Source organism: Saccostrea cucullata, unplaced genomic scaffold (assembly GCF_032062105.1).
Source record: "Saccostrea cucullata isolate Sc308-1 unplaced genomic scaffold, CSIRO_AGI_Scuc_v1 ctg1020, whole genome shotgun sequence".
Taxonomy (NCBI): domain Eukaryota; kingdom Metazoa; phylum Mollusca; class Bivalvia; order Ostreida; family Ostreidae; genus Saccostrea; species Saccostrea cuccullata.
The window spans coordinates 320537-335000 of record NW_026931054.1 but is presented as its reverse complement, the minus strand read 5'-3'; the positions used below and the strand labels follow the sequence as shown (position 1 = coordinate 335000).

General features: G+C 35.4%; 1 protein-coding gene across 1 annotated transcript in view; it reads right to left on the bottom strand.

The window, feature by feature from the left end:
• Positions 1-14464, bottom strand: part of LOC134231199 (uncharacterized) — a 35140-nt gene that overhangs the window by 781 nt on the left and 19895 nt on the right. The window contains exons 24-41 of the mRNA XM_062713119.1: positions 14216-14326; positions 13762-13980; positions 13459-13655; positions 13161-13352; positions 12718-12930; positions 12111-12252; positions 10073-10235; positions 9762-9877; positions 9371-9456; positions 9036-9202; positions 8523-8748; positions 8333-8404; positions 8152-8223; positions 7621-7796; positions 3722-3927; positions 3120-3260; positions 364-456; positions 7-165 (exon numbers count right to left, since the gene is read on the bottom strand). Coding sequence (XP_062569103.1) covers positions 7-165; positions 364-456; positions 3120-3260; positions 3722-3927; positions 7621-7796; positions 8152-8223; positions 8333-8404; positions 8523-8748; positions 9036-9202; positions 9371-9456; positions 9762-9877; positions 10073-10235; positions 12111-12252; positions 12718-12930; positions 13161-13352; positions 13459-13655; positions 13762-13980; positions 14216-14326 — 2751 coding nt within the window. The remainder of the gene's footprint in view (positions 1-6; positions 166-363; positions 457-3119; positions 3261-3721; positions 3928-7620; positions 7797-8151; positions 8224-8332; positions 8405-8522; positions 8749-9035; positions 9203-9370; positions 9457-9761; positions 9878-10072; positions 10236-12110; positions 12253-12717; positions 12931-13160; positions 13353-13458; positions 13656-13761; positions 13981-14215; positions 14327-14464) is intronic.

The following is a 14464-nucleotide window of genomic DNA, read 5'->3' as shown; positions in this document are numbered from 1 at the left end:
TGTTACCTCGGTGTCTGTTGTGTGAACTAAGAGTTCCGTTTTAACGTCCCCGGGTTGTATACAGGTGACACGGACTCCACTTCCACACACTTCCTGTCGGAGGGCCTGTGACAGACCCTCTACGTAAAACTTAGTTCCTGAGTATACGGCCAATCCTGGAAATCCCTGAAAAATTTATAATGCTACAATGATTCAGTGCACTTTATGGGTAAAAAAGGCATGCAACTTGGAAAAGAGGTCAATGTGACTTATTTTAAAGGGCATGGCAATATATGTGAAAAGGTACACGTTAGTTGTTTGATACTCCTTTGTATGTTTTTAAAATTATTTATCGTTTGTACATTTTTCTATAAGCTGACATACCTTTCTCCCTGCATCAGAGGAAAGGTTGATTATATGACCTGATTTTCTTTTTAACATTCCATCCAGCACACCCCCAATACAATTCGTTAATCCCTGGAAAGAAAATTCAAAATTAAGTCATGAGAGGTTTTGTCACTAGGTTACCTCTCCATTCAAAAGGTCATTTTCAAATCAATAGATCTTTACAAGTTCATAATAAAATTGTTCACAGAACAAGAGGCCCATGGGCCTTATAGGTCACCTGAGTATCATGCGACAACTTTCCAACGATTGAATTTGATTCATGTTTTAAACTAGAGGCCATGAAATTCACAATTTTGAAAGAGGCACCATTGTTTATCATAATTATACACTCAGCATGCTTATTTTGGTTACTTTTTTCCCAGAGGTAGATCAGAGTCCGTGAAATGCATTTCCACTTTTAGTGAATTTCAGGGCCCCTGGGTCAGGGCTCTATATGCCTTACATTTATATAAAGTACGCTTGGACAAATTTCCCACAGGAAAATTTGTGACCCTGCGTACATAGCGTAAATTTATACCATTTTTAAAAAAAGTTATTTCTACAGTATTTTGGTTACTTAATACCCACACATCGAACCACCATAGTCTTCCTTGCACGTTTCCTTTTGTACCCTTCTTCACGTAATTTTCTAAATACTGTTTTCTCACTAAATTGTCTTCCATTTTTAGTTTATTTTGTTTTTTCTGTCATAAATATATACTGTTTGCTTTAAGATCAACTTCGTCTTGTCCCGAGTTGTAAACAAAAGGAAAAGATTTTCAACAGAATTCTGTCAAATTTATCCAAAATATAAAATTGTTGACCTTGCCCTAACACAAGAATTCCCCAATTCTGCTTTATTTGGAGTGTGGTTTGCAAATTTAACGAGGCATTTCTTTTACCTCAGTGCTCAACTAACTATTTTCATAGTTTTCGAGTGATGTTTTCCAGTGTTTACAGACACACAAGAAGAGTTTTCACAAGAATTTGACGTATTTTCACTATATAATTAAAGTTTCATTCTATTTCCAGAACCCCCAATAGCGCGAGTGAAAAATCACAATTTTGGATTAACGCAACGCCTAATTCAACATAACTATGTACTTTTGTTTATTGTAATAGAGTAACAAAGAGAAAATGCATTTCCACTTTTAGAAATTTCATTTTTTACATATAAGGTCCACATTTGGCCCCGCCCACAGGAACCCCTAACCCTGGGGCCATGAAATTCAAAATTTTGGAAAAGGCGGTAAAATTTTATTTCATGCACTTGCTTAGTTTATTAATACCAAAGTGCTGATTTCAAAGCATTAAATTATTTTCACTATATAACCTGTTTAGCCCCGCCCTAGCCTAGGCAGGGGCCAGGAACTTTTAAACCATTTTTAGAAGAAGCAGTTTTTTTTTTGTCATAGATATATACTAAGATCATTGGCATTATACCCAACAACAAAGGAAAAGATTTTCAAAGAATTCATGCATTTTCCATTTATAAACATTAGAGCCCTGCCCTAACACAAGAAGCCCTAATCCAGGGACCCTGAAAATTTTGAAAAAGAGATGCCTTTCTCCTTATTCTATGTGTATTTTGGTTAAAAATATATGTCACTCTATGATTGTAAAGAATTTATGCATTTTTCTATATAATCAATAAAGCCCCGCCCTACACATATATAATCATTTAGGGTATGAAACCTTTACAATTTTAAAATTTTGACACACAAAAATAATAATTATACTGATAAGACATTTTTGAAAATTGAAATAATAATTTTTCACTATATAATCATTGTGTGTAATTGATAAATTATATTTTGTTGCTCTTTTCAACTGACCTATGCACTTGGTAAGTTTATTTAATAGCCCTGCAGGGCAAGTTTCAAAGAATGTAATGCATTTTCACTATATAACCTGTTTAGCCCCCCTGCTAGCACTAGAACCCCTGTTCCTGGGACCATGAATTTCACAATTTTGGTAGAGGACTCAATGCTGATTACAATCATACCAACAGTTTGACTGCTTGATGTCCAGGAGTAAAGAAGATTTTTAAAGATTGCACTAATTTCAGTGGTTTTTGCCCCACCCCCCAGGCCCCAGAAAGGCAGGGACCATGAAATTCATAATTTTTGTTCCCCTTCACCCATAGATGCTATATGCCAAATTTGGTTGAAATTGGTTCAGTGGTTTCAGAGAAGAAGCTAAAAATGTTCAAATGTTAACGCACGACAAACAACACGCGACGAACAATGACGGACGAAAACAGATAGCAATAGGTCACCTGAGTTTACTCAGGTGACCTAAAAACACAATAGATTAATCTTGGATAAATAAATATTAAACTTCATACAATTAATTTTAAATCCTGCAAAAGGAATTTATTGCACATCAACAAATGAAAGCTACACCTTGTTTGGGGGAAATTATCACTTGGTACCTATATGGGAAACTCCATTGTTTTCCCTTTATTTTAAAGTAAAGGGTTAGAGATCAGTTGTAACAGGCTAGGGACTAAGGTTTATGAACAACAAAATTTTATTTCATAGTGGCATTTTTGTCAATTGAAGCAGTCAATTTGACCTGTAGCCAGTTCTAAGGGAAAACCCAGAGATTTTCAATTATTCAAAAATTTTGATTTTTATCTTGCCTACACAAATAAGCAAAAATTGAATTTTAGGAGGAGGTCATAAGTGGGAATAAAGTTCTCAAGGATAAAAGGGATTTACAATGTCCATTTAATAGTCAAGGTGGCCCACCTTACAATTGAGGTCGATCTGTCTTTCCCACTGGTCTTCCTTCAGGTTCTTCATCATGGTGTAGTACATAACACCAGCATTGTTGACCAAAATGTCCACTGGTCCCAGGACAGACTCTGTATGTCTGACTAGTTCTTTAACCTTTATAGATAAAAATATTACTGCATACGTTGTATTGTATTGAATATACTGTACAATTATGAGGAGGTCCAGACATACACAAATATACTTGATTTGATTGGGTTGATACTGGGCCTGATACGAAAAAGGATATGATACTGTAAAATCACATACTGTCCTGGTGTCAAATTTTCATGGTTAATGAAAAAAATATGAGTTTGTGGGGATTTAATTTTGTTTATGAGGAATTGAATTGTGGTGTAGTAATATCTGTGAAAAATTATATTTCATGGTGGGGATAAAACTGTTGGTCTCTTCATACCTTGAAAACCACGGAAATTAAACCACCTTGAAAATTAGTGATTTCAAGTTACTGTAACATCTTTTTGAAGGAAAGTGGGAAGAAGAGTGGTATCAATTAAGTGTCAAACTAAATACATGTATACTGGTAACAAAGAAACTGAAGGCATCTTCATACTTACCTCATCCCTCACGGTGACATCTGTTTTAATACAGACCGCTATTCCTCCTTCCTCTTCTATTTGTTTCTGGAGTTTTTCTAGCCGGTCAATCCTCCGAGCTGCTATGGCAACTTTGGCCCCCTCCGAGGCAAGACCCTTGGCTATGGCTTCTCCTATACCACTGGATGCACCAGTTACTATAGCAATTTTACCACTCAGTCTCTTTCCTAAAAATTTCTTTTAGTGTTTAAAAATAAGTACACTATCTTACATTTTACTTCAGTTAATCAGTAGATTTGTAAAGTTTCAATATTTTAAAAAAATCATTGAAATGTAAATACAGGCTATTTTCTTCTCAGTGTGAAAATGTAAATTTCCTTGATAATCATTGCATATATTAATGCAAACTGATTAAAATCACTTATTTGTTACAAGTAAGTCTCAAATTTTTCATGATTTAAATTAATAACGTGGACTTAAATGTAACGATTTTGTTCTTGTATGTAAATATTTTAGTTATAAATTATAGAAGATTTATAGAGTTTTTGTTATATGAAAGGCTTTGGAGCATAATTAATCCCATAATTTTGGAGTCTAACAAAAGTCCTAACTGTATTAGGTGTCTTGACAACCTGCTATGGTGCAGCAGGCCATTATACTTGGATTGATTAATTGTACGTTGTTTAAAATCCCTCGAGAATTTTTACTTATATGAAGACGCTACCATTGCCGGTGGAGAGCTACAAATTTTGACCTATACTCAACACCCAGGGCTATTGAGCAGTGAGGTATTTTTTCATGCCAGCACCTAATACGACATGGAACCTATGTTTATATGGTCTCACATGATGGACCGGTCTTCACGTCCCAGTCAGTGGGATTTGAAGCCGTGATTTAAGGATCTACTCTTTACTTCGTAACTCTAGAGCAGATGCTCTAACCACTGTGCCAAGAGGACGACCATTATACTTGGAGCTGAATGCCCTAACAGGTGCCCTAACTATGAAGCCTAGTGCCCTTACAAGTGCTCAGAATACAGAGCCTAATGCCCTAACAGGTGCACCAAGTATTGAGCTTAATGCCCTAACAGGTGTCCTAATTATGGAGACTAGTGCCATAACAGGTGCCCTAATTATAAAGACTAATGCCCTCACAGGTGCATTAAATACTGTAAATCTGGAAATTTTTGCTGTAGATAAATTTTTAGCAAATTTGCGTGTTCATTACATTAGCAAAAATATTTTTCTTAAAAATAAATCACCAATAAGAAAATGTAAACAAAGCAGTAGTCATTCGCAAAATTTTGAAACGTAAAAATTAATCAACAGCATTTTGACCCGAATTCACAAAATAAAAGGGAAATTATAAGGAGACTAATGCCCAAACAGGTGCCCTGTATATGGAGACTAATGCCCAAACAGGTGCCCTGTATAAGGAGACTAATGCCCAAACAGGTGCCCTGTATGTGGAGACTAATGCCCAAACAGGTGCCCTGTATGTGGAGACTAATGCCCAAACAGGTGCCCTGTATATGGAGATTAATGCCCAAACAGGTGCCCTGTATATGGAGACTAATGCCCAAACAGGTGCCCTGTATGTGGAGACTAATGCCAAATAGGTGCCCTGTATGTGGAGACTAATGCCCAAACAGGTGCCCTGTATGTGGAGACTAATGCCCAAACAGGTGCCCTGTATATGGAGACTAATGCCCAAACAGGTGCCCTGTATGTGGAGACTAATGCCAAAAACAGGTGCCCTGTATATGGAGACTAATGCCCAAACAGGTGCCCTGTATATGGAGACTAATGCCCAAACAGGTGCCCTGTATATGGAGACTTATGCCCTGAAAGAAACCCTTTTTAAAGAGTCCTATTCCCAAACAGGTGCCCTAAATATGGAACCTAGCTGATGCCCTTATAGGTACCCTAATTATGGGGACTAATTCCCTGATAGGTGCCCTGAATAATGAGCCAAATGTCCTAACAGGTACCCTGAATATTGAGCCTAATGCCCTAGCAGGTGCTCTTATTATGGAGCCTAATGCCATAACATGTGCCTTCAATAATGAGCCTAATGCCCTATCAGGTGCCCTAATTATGGAAACATCTGTTATATCAGGTGCCCTGAATATGGGGACTCCTAACCGGTACCCCGAATATGAAGCCTAATGCCCTAAAAAATAACCTAACTATGGAATCTTATGCCCTGAATATTGAGCTTAATGCCCTAACAGGTGCCCTGACTTAAGAGGTTTATGCTCTTACTATGGAGCCTAATGCCCTAAAAGGTACCCTAAATATTGAACCTAATGCCCTAAAAAATACCCTAACTATATAATCTTATGCCCTGCATATTGAGCCTAATGCCCTAAAAAATACCCTAACTATATAATCTTATGCCCTGCATATTGAGCCTAATGCCCTAAAAAATACCCTAACTATATAATCTTATGCCCTGAATATTGAGCTTAATGCCCTAACAGGTGTCCTGACTTTGGAGGTTTATGCTCCAATGCCCTAACAGGTGCTTGGAATACAGAGCCTGTATACCCCAACAGGTAGCCTGAATATTGAGCTTAATGCCCTATCAGGTGCCCTGAACATGTCTTATGCCTTAAAAGATGTCCTTTAATATTATGTTATGTGATATTATGTGTCAGGGAGGGTATATATGGAGAGAAAGATAATGAAAAAATATAAATTGCTATACTGATTTTGCAACTGGATATTGTTACCGGTAATATACTTGTTCAAATAAGCTCTGGTTTAGAGTTCCTTATTTAAAAGAAAGAATCCAGTATCTTGTGAGGCAGAGTTGTGCATATAATCACTTATTAAGGGACACATTCCAAAAGATAATGGCTCAGATAAACCCTCAAAACGTCACAGTAACGAATATTTTCATGAGAATGTCATGATCAGAACATGTTCAAAATAATGTTACATCACTCTTCACATCGATGAAAATGCCCTTTTGATCTCTCTGGTTAAAAAAAAACATAAGTATTTACATATATAAATTGATAATATATTCTTCATTTAATATTAAGTTTCCAATATATTAATTAATACTCATTGCATCTGCACAAACATTGAGCTCTTTATTCTATACGTACCAGGGGTATTTAGGTTGTACAAAATGTGTATTACATTTGAATGACACTATAGACATCTAATTAGTAATTCAAGTTACATATATTACAATGAAAAACCTCAAACAAAATGCTTCATTATCTGTAATGTAAACCGTTGACAAACTGTTATAGCATATTGTTAAAATTTCTGAAAATCTACAGATTTTAGTGTGATAAAAAAGAATCATCTACATTATGTTTAAAAAAAATATTTACATCATGTTTGACAGATTAGCCTAACATTTGTCATCTGCAATCTACTATATATTGTTTACCTGTGACATGTGCACTGCTCATTTTGCCGTAAACAAATTTAGAGTTATCTCCTTCAACATGAATTAGAGTAATCTACCCCTTAGTATGAAAGGAGTTATCCCCTCTTGCTCTGTTAAATTTCTTATATGTTTGTGTGTTTTAAATTATAAATATTGTCTTGATAATGAAAATAATGTAAATTTTATTAATTATTTGTAAAAATAAAATCATCTTTTAAAGCACAAAAGAAAAACAAAGACTAAGACTGAAAAAAACTTTCTTTTTTGTAAATTTAACATATAATACAATGTATTTTTAAACTATATATAATTTTGAATTTCATATTTTTTCTATTTTATATTTATTGCCTATGAAGCTCAAAAGATATAAATAAAATTAGCTTTATTTTAAATTTTAGGCAAGGTACTATCAAAGACACTAAAATAAAGCTCATAAAAAGTTGTTAACCATTTTCATTTCTTAAAGCACATATTGATTGAGTGATTAATTAAAAAAAATTAACAACATATACCTCTCATTGCAGTTTTGGAAACTAATGGTGTAATAATCTTCCGCCTGGTCAGCTGTTGGAAGTAATGACTAAGCAGGTTACTGTCTGTATAAGGATACACCATATCTAAGGATTTCAGAGCCTGGTCAAAGTTCTCTGTTTTATAGGTGCTCAGTCTTGAGAAAAAGTCTGTATCACTGCATCAAGACAAATTACAAAGATGCATAATGAGGAGTGTAAATTAAAATGAACAACCTATTTGAAGTTCTCAAACTTAAACATCAAACATATAAAGAATTTGAGTATGAATACATTTTGAACATAGATTTATGCATGTATGAAATTAATTTATTTTTACGAGCACTGGGTAATTACATAACACAACAAAGACATTCATTGAGATGTGCACTGAGTTGTTAAATGATTGAATCTTAAATTACCCAGTTAGTCTTTTTTAATATTATTTTAAAAACTGGGACTTGTCTTATATGTTTCCCCCATGAAAATTGAATCTTCCTCTATAGGAATTTAAATTTAATTTTTCATTTTTACCTTGCATAAGATTCTACTATTCTCTGCAAATTCTTATTAATTTTTGATGTGTTTCCATTTTCTTGTAACATTCTGAAATATACAGATGGATATAAGCTTAACAGCCAATATAGCATTTTACCAAATTAATATACTTGTATATGCAGCATATTGGATTGAATTTTAATGCCTGGAATATTACCTAACTTTCCAGTCTTCAAATTTAATGAGCTGGATAGGATAACCATGTGCATTCATCCATTCAAAGACCCATCTGAAATTAAACGTTCAAACAATTGCATTTGAGATATATAAAAATCTTGTTTGGGATGTTCATACACCACATAATTGAAGTACAAAGACAAGATCTTATGCTGCCTTAATCCCAGTACCTTGACTGCAGTGGCTTGTTGTTGACAACATGGAATACTTTCCCCAGAGAAAGTGACAAGTTGTAGGTCATCCTGACAATAAACTCTGCAGCAAAGTCTACTGGAGTCATCTCCATCTCCCAGTCAATGATAGGAGCAACTCCTAATCCTACACAGGCCTGTAGGATCATCAGGGTAAAGTCCTGGGGATTCCAATGGGCACCTTGTCTGTCTCCACTCATGTTACCTATAAAGGAAATTATGTTGTTACACTTTTCCTTAAAAAAAGGGGGGTGGGATTCTCATAACCAGAAACTATAAATGTTGAAAATTTCTGGCAGGGGAAATATTTTTCCCACCTACCTACCAACCCATCAACCCATTTTGTTGGGAGAGGGCAAACAAACATTAGTTTAAAGATGGTCATAAGAATAACAAGGTGGTTCCTTTAAGTAAATTGTCTGATAAAAATTTTGAATTTTGAAAATACCTGAATTATTTATTTACAACTATTGCATTAGATGGACAGTGTACCTAGCCTATAAATGGCAACAGGAATCCCCCTTTTTCTGGCACCAGTAACAATCTGTTCTGCCACCCACTTGGACTGTGAGTAGCCATCGGTCAGTTGGTCACTGAGGTCTGATATGTCAGCTTCCTCTTCACAGTTTTTCATACCATTGGGAAACACAGCATCTGTACTGTAAAGGGAGACAAATTCTGTAGCAAAAATTGCTTAGGCATACATAGGTTGATGGATTTCATGTAAAAATGAAATATTTGATTCATATGTTCTTTACTTTGAAAATTATAGTGTGACATCTACTATATACTTTGTAAAAAAAATCAAGATTTTGGTAAAATGATACCTTATATAATGGATGGGTTTAATTTTCCCCGTGCAGGCAAACTGTATGATGTTAGCAGTGCCTCTAACATTAGCTCCATGTAATGCCTGAAAAACTGACAAGATTCAGTATTTAGGTTCTCAGACTAAAAAACAACAGCTACATGTATTTACATTCCCTTTCAATCCATCAATTAGAATTTTTAAGTTCAATATTCAAAAAAAAAAAATAAAATAATTATTTAAAGATATGTATTTTTAAAACTCAAAATGAATTCTGTACTTAGCATAGACGGCATAAATTGTATCATTATGTTTTTTCTATGCATATAATTTTTTTGTATAAAGCAATATTATGAAGATTCAATTTTTTAACCTGTGGATCTAAGAGGAGTGGATGTCTAATAACTTACACTATAAGGATACACTAGATTTACTGCTGCAGCTGCATGGATGATGAAGTCTGTGTCAGTACACATGTAGTTATAGTCATCATCATTCATACCCAGATTGACCAGGGCTACCTCTCCTGTCAAATTTAGTTTACAGAAATACAATGGTAACTTAAAACTCTAAATTATCTACACAGAAAATATTCGTCACCCTGCTTTTTAACTGCAGTAGAAAACATTGCCTGACAAATATTTCTTTTATTCTAGGAGGATTCTGCTACCCAAATCAATCTTGAAAGGCTTCTGAGATAACGTCTGAGATAACCACTGACCTTGAACGATGTGGACGTTACTCTGGAACAGCCTGGCTAGCCCCGCCTGCTCCTCCGTTGGGGTGGTTGTGGAGGCCAGGATTCCGTACCGTCTGAGAGTGTTCTCCACTCTCTCCTGACCTGACTGACCAGGCATCTCTCTGACCAAGCACGTGATGGAACACTGAATTTTATTAGCAAAAGCATATGTTAAACTTGAAGAGACATTAAGTTTTCAATATCATTATACAATTAACGATAATAACATAAAAGTAAATAGCTTTAAATTATTTTCAAAGAAGAACAGAATAATTTTAGGGGAAAAATGTTATTTTTATTTTTAAAAAATCAAAAGTTTTAAAAAGCTTTTTTTTAAATAGAGAGTGTATCTCAAAATCTGTAGAAAAGTGCACAACAAAATCTGTAGAAAACACTCGAAACAAAAATTTCTTATTATCTAATGTGAAAACATAGGTAATCAGAGATTACAGAGCTCACCTCAACGAATGTTGTCTTTAAGTAAGGCAAAGTCACACAATTAACCAACAAAAAGTGTACAAAAATGAAAATATTCATGCAATTTTGATCTGATACTTTGAAATAGACCTATATAAAAAATTCAAACTAGTTCTTCTTCATGAAAATGTAACTAAAATCCAGCATCTGAAGCAAATTTGAGAGTTTGGTTTATACAATGTTATATAAGGCTTAAAGCATTTTGGTAATTGACCTGCACCCATAACTTTTACCTGGTCCATTATCTGAAAAATGTATGTTGAATTCAACATCCGAAGCAAGTCCATTAGTGTGCATCCTAAGATGTATCGTCCATGCAAGTCTGGTCATTAAAGAACTCATAGTTACTTGGAAATGAATCATGCACCAAAAACTTTAACCTGTTCACTCAACCAGAAAATGTAGGTCAGATTCAGCATCTGAAGCAAGCCTAGTAGGATGCATCCTTAGACGTATCATCCATGCAAGTTAAGTCATCATAGGGCTCATAGTATATTAGAAATGAGACCTGCACCAAAAACTGTAACCTGTTTACTCAACCCGAAAACGTAGGTCAGATTCAGCATCCGAAGCAAGCCTGGTAGTATGCATCCTTAGATGTATCATCCATGCAAGTTTGGTCAAATTAGGGCTTATAGTTACTTGGAAATGAAACCTGCACCAAAAACTTTAACCTGTTAACTCAACCGGAAAATGTAGGTCAGATTCAGCATCCGAAACAAGCCTGGTAGTATGCATCCTTAGATGTATCATCCATGCAAGTTTGGTCATTATAGTGCTCATAGTTACTTGGAAATGAGACCTTCACCAAAACTTTAACCTGTTCACTCAACCGGAAAATGTAGGTCAGATTCAGCATCCAAAGCAAGTCCATTAGTGTGCATCCTAAGATGTATCGTCCATGCAAGTTTGGTCATTATAGTGCTCATAGTTACTTGGAAATGAGACCTTCACCAAAATATTTAACCTGTTCAACTCAACCGGAAAATGTAGGTCAGATTCAGCATCCGAAGCAAGCCTGGTAGTATGCATCCTAAGATGTATCGTCCATGCAAGTTTGGTCATTATAGTGCTCATAGTTACTTGGCAATGAAACCGTCACCAAAAATTTAACCTGTTCGCTCAACCGGAAAATGTAGGTGAGATTCAGCATCCGAAGCAAGCCCGGTAGTGTGCATCCTTAGATGTATCATCCATGCAAGTTTGGTCAACATAGGGTTTATAGTTCCTTGGAAATGAGACCTACACCAAAAAGTGCACCAAAAATGTTAACCTGCTCCAAAAACATTAACCTGGTCATTCCTCTGCTGAAATTGCAGCATCTGAAACTTTGACTGGTACAATGAAACACACTAGAAGGATCTTCCATGCATGTCTATTCAATATAGGACACAGAAGTATTTAAAAAGAAAACTGCTCCAAAAAACTTAACCTGGGACGCCGACACCGACACCGACGCAGACACCGACGCCGACGCCGACACCGAGGGTATTACATAAGCTCCCCCAACTTCGTTGAGGTGAGCTAAAAAGGGATATAGAACCTTTGTCTGCAGTAGAAGCTCCTTCAGAAGAAAGGCTCCAAGGAACCCTGTAGCACCAGTTAACAGAACTCGAGCTTTCCAGAATCTTTTTTTATTATCCAAGTTAAAAATTCTCCAAAAGGCTCTTAGCTGCATGTCAATACTAAAAGATTAAAACTAGCTTAGAAATTTTGATGTTTAAATTTTAAAATGAATTTATTTTAACAAACATTAATGTGTACACCATTAAGATTTTCTGTCTATTTGTCACATACATTATTTGATCTTTTGAAAATAAAGAAAACAAATTTTAATATACTTTTCTAGTTCATAAAAAAAGATTCTTGATTTCTAAATCTGAAATTGTCTTGTTTTTAAATTGTAATTCAACTGACTTAAACTTAATTGTAAAACTTGCGACTCATAACTTACTTGACTTTAACTTGATTGTTAATTCAGTACTTCAAAGTTCATAACTTACTTGACTTTAACTTGAATGTTAATTCAATACTTCAAAGTTCATAACTTACTTGACTTTAACTTGATTGTTAATTTAATACTTCAAAGTTCATAACTTACTTGACTTTAACTTGAACGTTAATTCAATACTTCAAAGTTCATAACTTACTTGACTTTAACTTGATTGTGAACTTGAACCTCATTCACAAGGTTCACGTCCTGAGAAGGCAGAACTTTAATGTCTCCAGATTTGTTTAACTTTGTTTCAATAAGTTTACTTATGGTGGATATGGTAGGGAATAAGAACAAGTCCTTCACTGCAATGTCAATGTCATATTTCTCTCTGATGTGATTCAGTAGCTCCGTGGCAAGGAGGGAGTGTCTGGAATTGTTAAAACAGAGAAATTTATATGATCTTAAAATTTCATTTGATTTGGTTCAATTATTAGTATTTCAATACACTGTAGATATCCAGTGCACATGTACATACTCTTTGTTGGAAAAACAGGGTTGTATAAATGGGGAATCGACAAGATTTTTTTTTACAAGATTAAATGTTTGACAAAGAAAAAAATATTTTCTCCAATAAACTTTTTAATTTCAATGATTTACCCTCCAAGATCAAAGAAGCTCTCCTCAGTGTCCACATGTCTGATCTTGAGAACCTTTTTCCACATGGCTGCCACGGTTTTCTCCGTCTCTGTTGACGGCAGTGTCCCGCCATCAGCGTCTTCCTCCGGCAGCTTGTCAAAGGGAGGTAATGCACTCTTGTCTAATTTTCCTGTAGCTTGAACTATTGGAATGCTTTTAAAAGGAAGATAAACAACTTAAAGATATAAGAGGGATTTAGTGTAACAAGTCTCTAAAACAGTAAAACATCCTTTAAAATTGTAGGATTTCTTTTTATTACCTGGACAGGAAAATAAGATAAGAGGGAATCATATAGAATGGAATTCTTTGTTTGAGGGCAGTCCGGACTTCTTTTTTAGTTGTTTGACCTTCAGGTACAATATAGGACACTAGAAATTTGTCCTCCCCTTCTGCTCCCTTGACTAAAACCACAGCAGCATTGACCATAGGGAGCTCCATCAGGGCTGCTTCAACAGCCTATCAGTGTAAAAATGAAGTATTTGAATATATTATGTTCATGTTCATTTTTTTCTGCAGATAGCACTTCATCATCAAAATGTGTTGTTAAAAACTTGCAATATACCTGTACTTCTATTGAGTAACCCCTGATTTTCACCATTGAATCACATCTACCACATATCTCCAGTCTACCATCAGACAACATGTAGCCCCAGTCCCCCGTTTTATAAAGCCTGTCCCCACGGGATGCTGGGACCCCCTCCGGCCTCTTGATAAATCTACTGGCTGTCATCTCGGGTCTTTTCAGGTAACCTCTGGCCAAAGTGGGACCACCAACATATATCTGAAATTACAAAATAGGATTTCAACAAATGTGTCTTGATAATATAACATACTTCCTGACTGTGAGTAAGATAAACTTGACCTTTAACCTTCACATATGACTTTGATTTGGAATGTTGACCTTGACCCTTAACCTAGCCAAAGACTTGTTAGACAAAATTTTAATGAGCAACTTTGTTTGATGAAGCTTGCTTTGACTCAAAATATTTTCCCTATATTATCTGGCCTCACATCACCTCCCCAGATGACCCCACAGGCTGGGGGATTCCCTCCTCATTCATGATGACAATACTGACACCAGGTAGGACCCGTCCCGCAGGACAAAATTTTCTGGTCTTCAAATCATCCTGTAACACACATTGGTAATTGATTATATATATCTGACTGTGCCCATGAGAAAAGGGTGCTTATGGTATTTTTTTACTAAAACAGAGAAATAACACCACAAAGATATGACGTTGTAGAACAAGGGCTACCGTGATGCA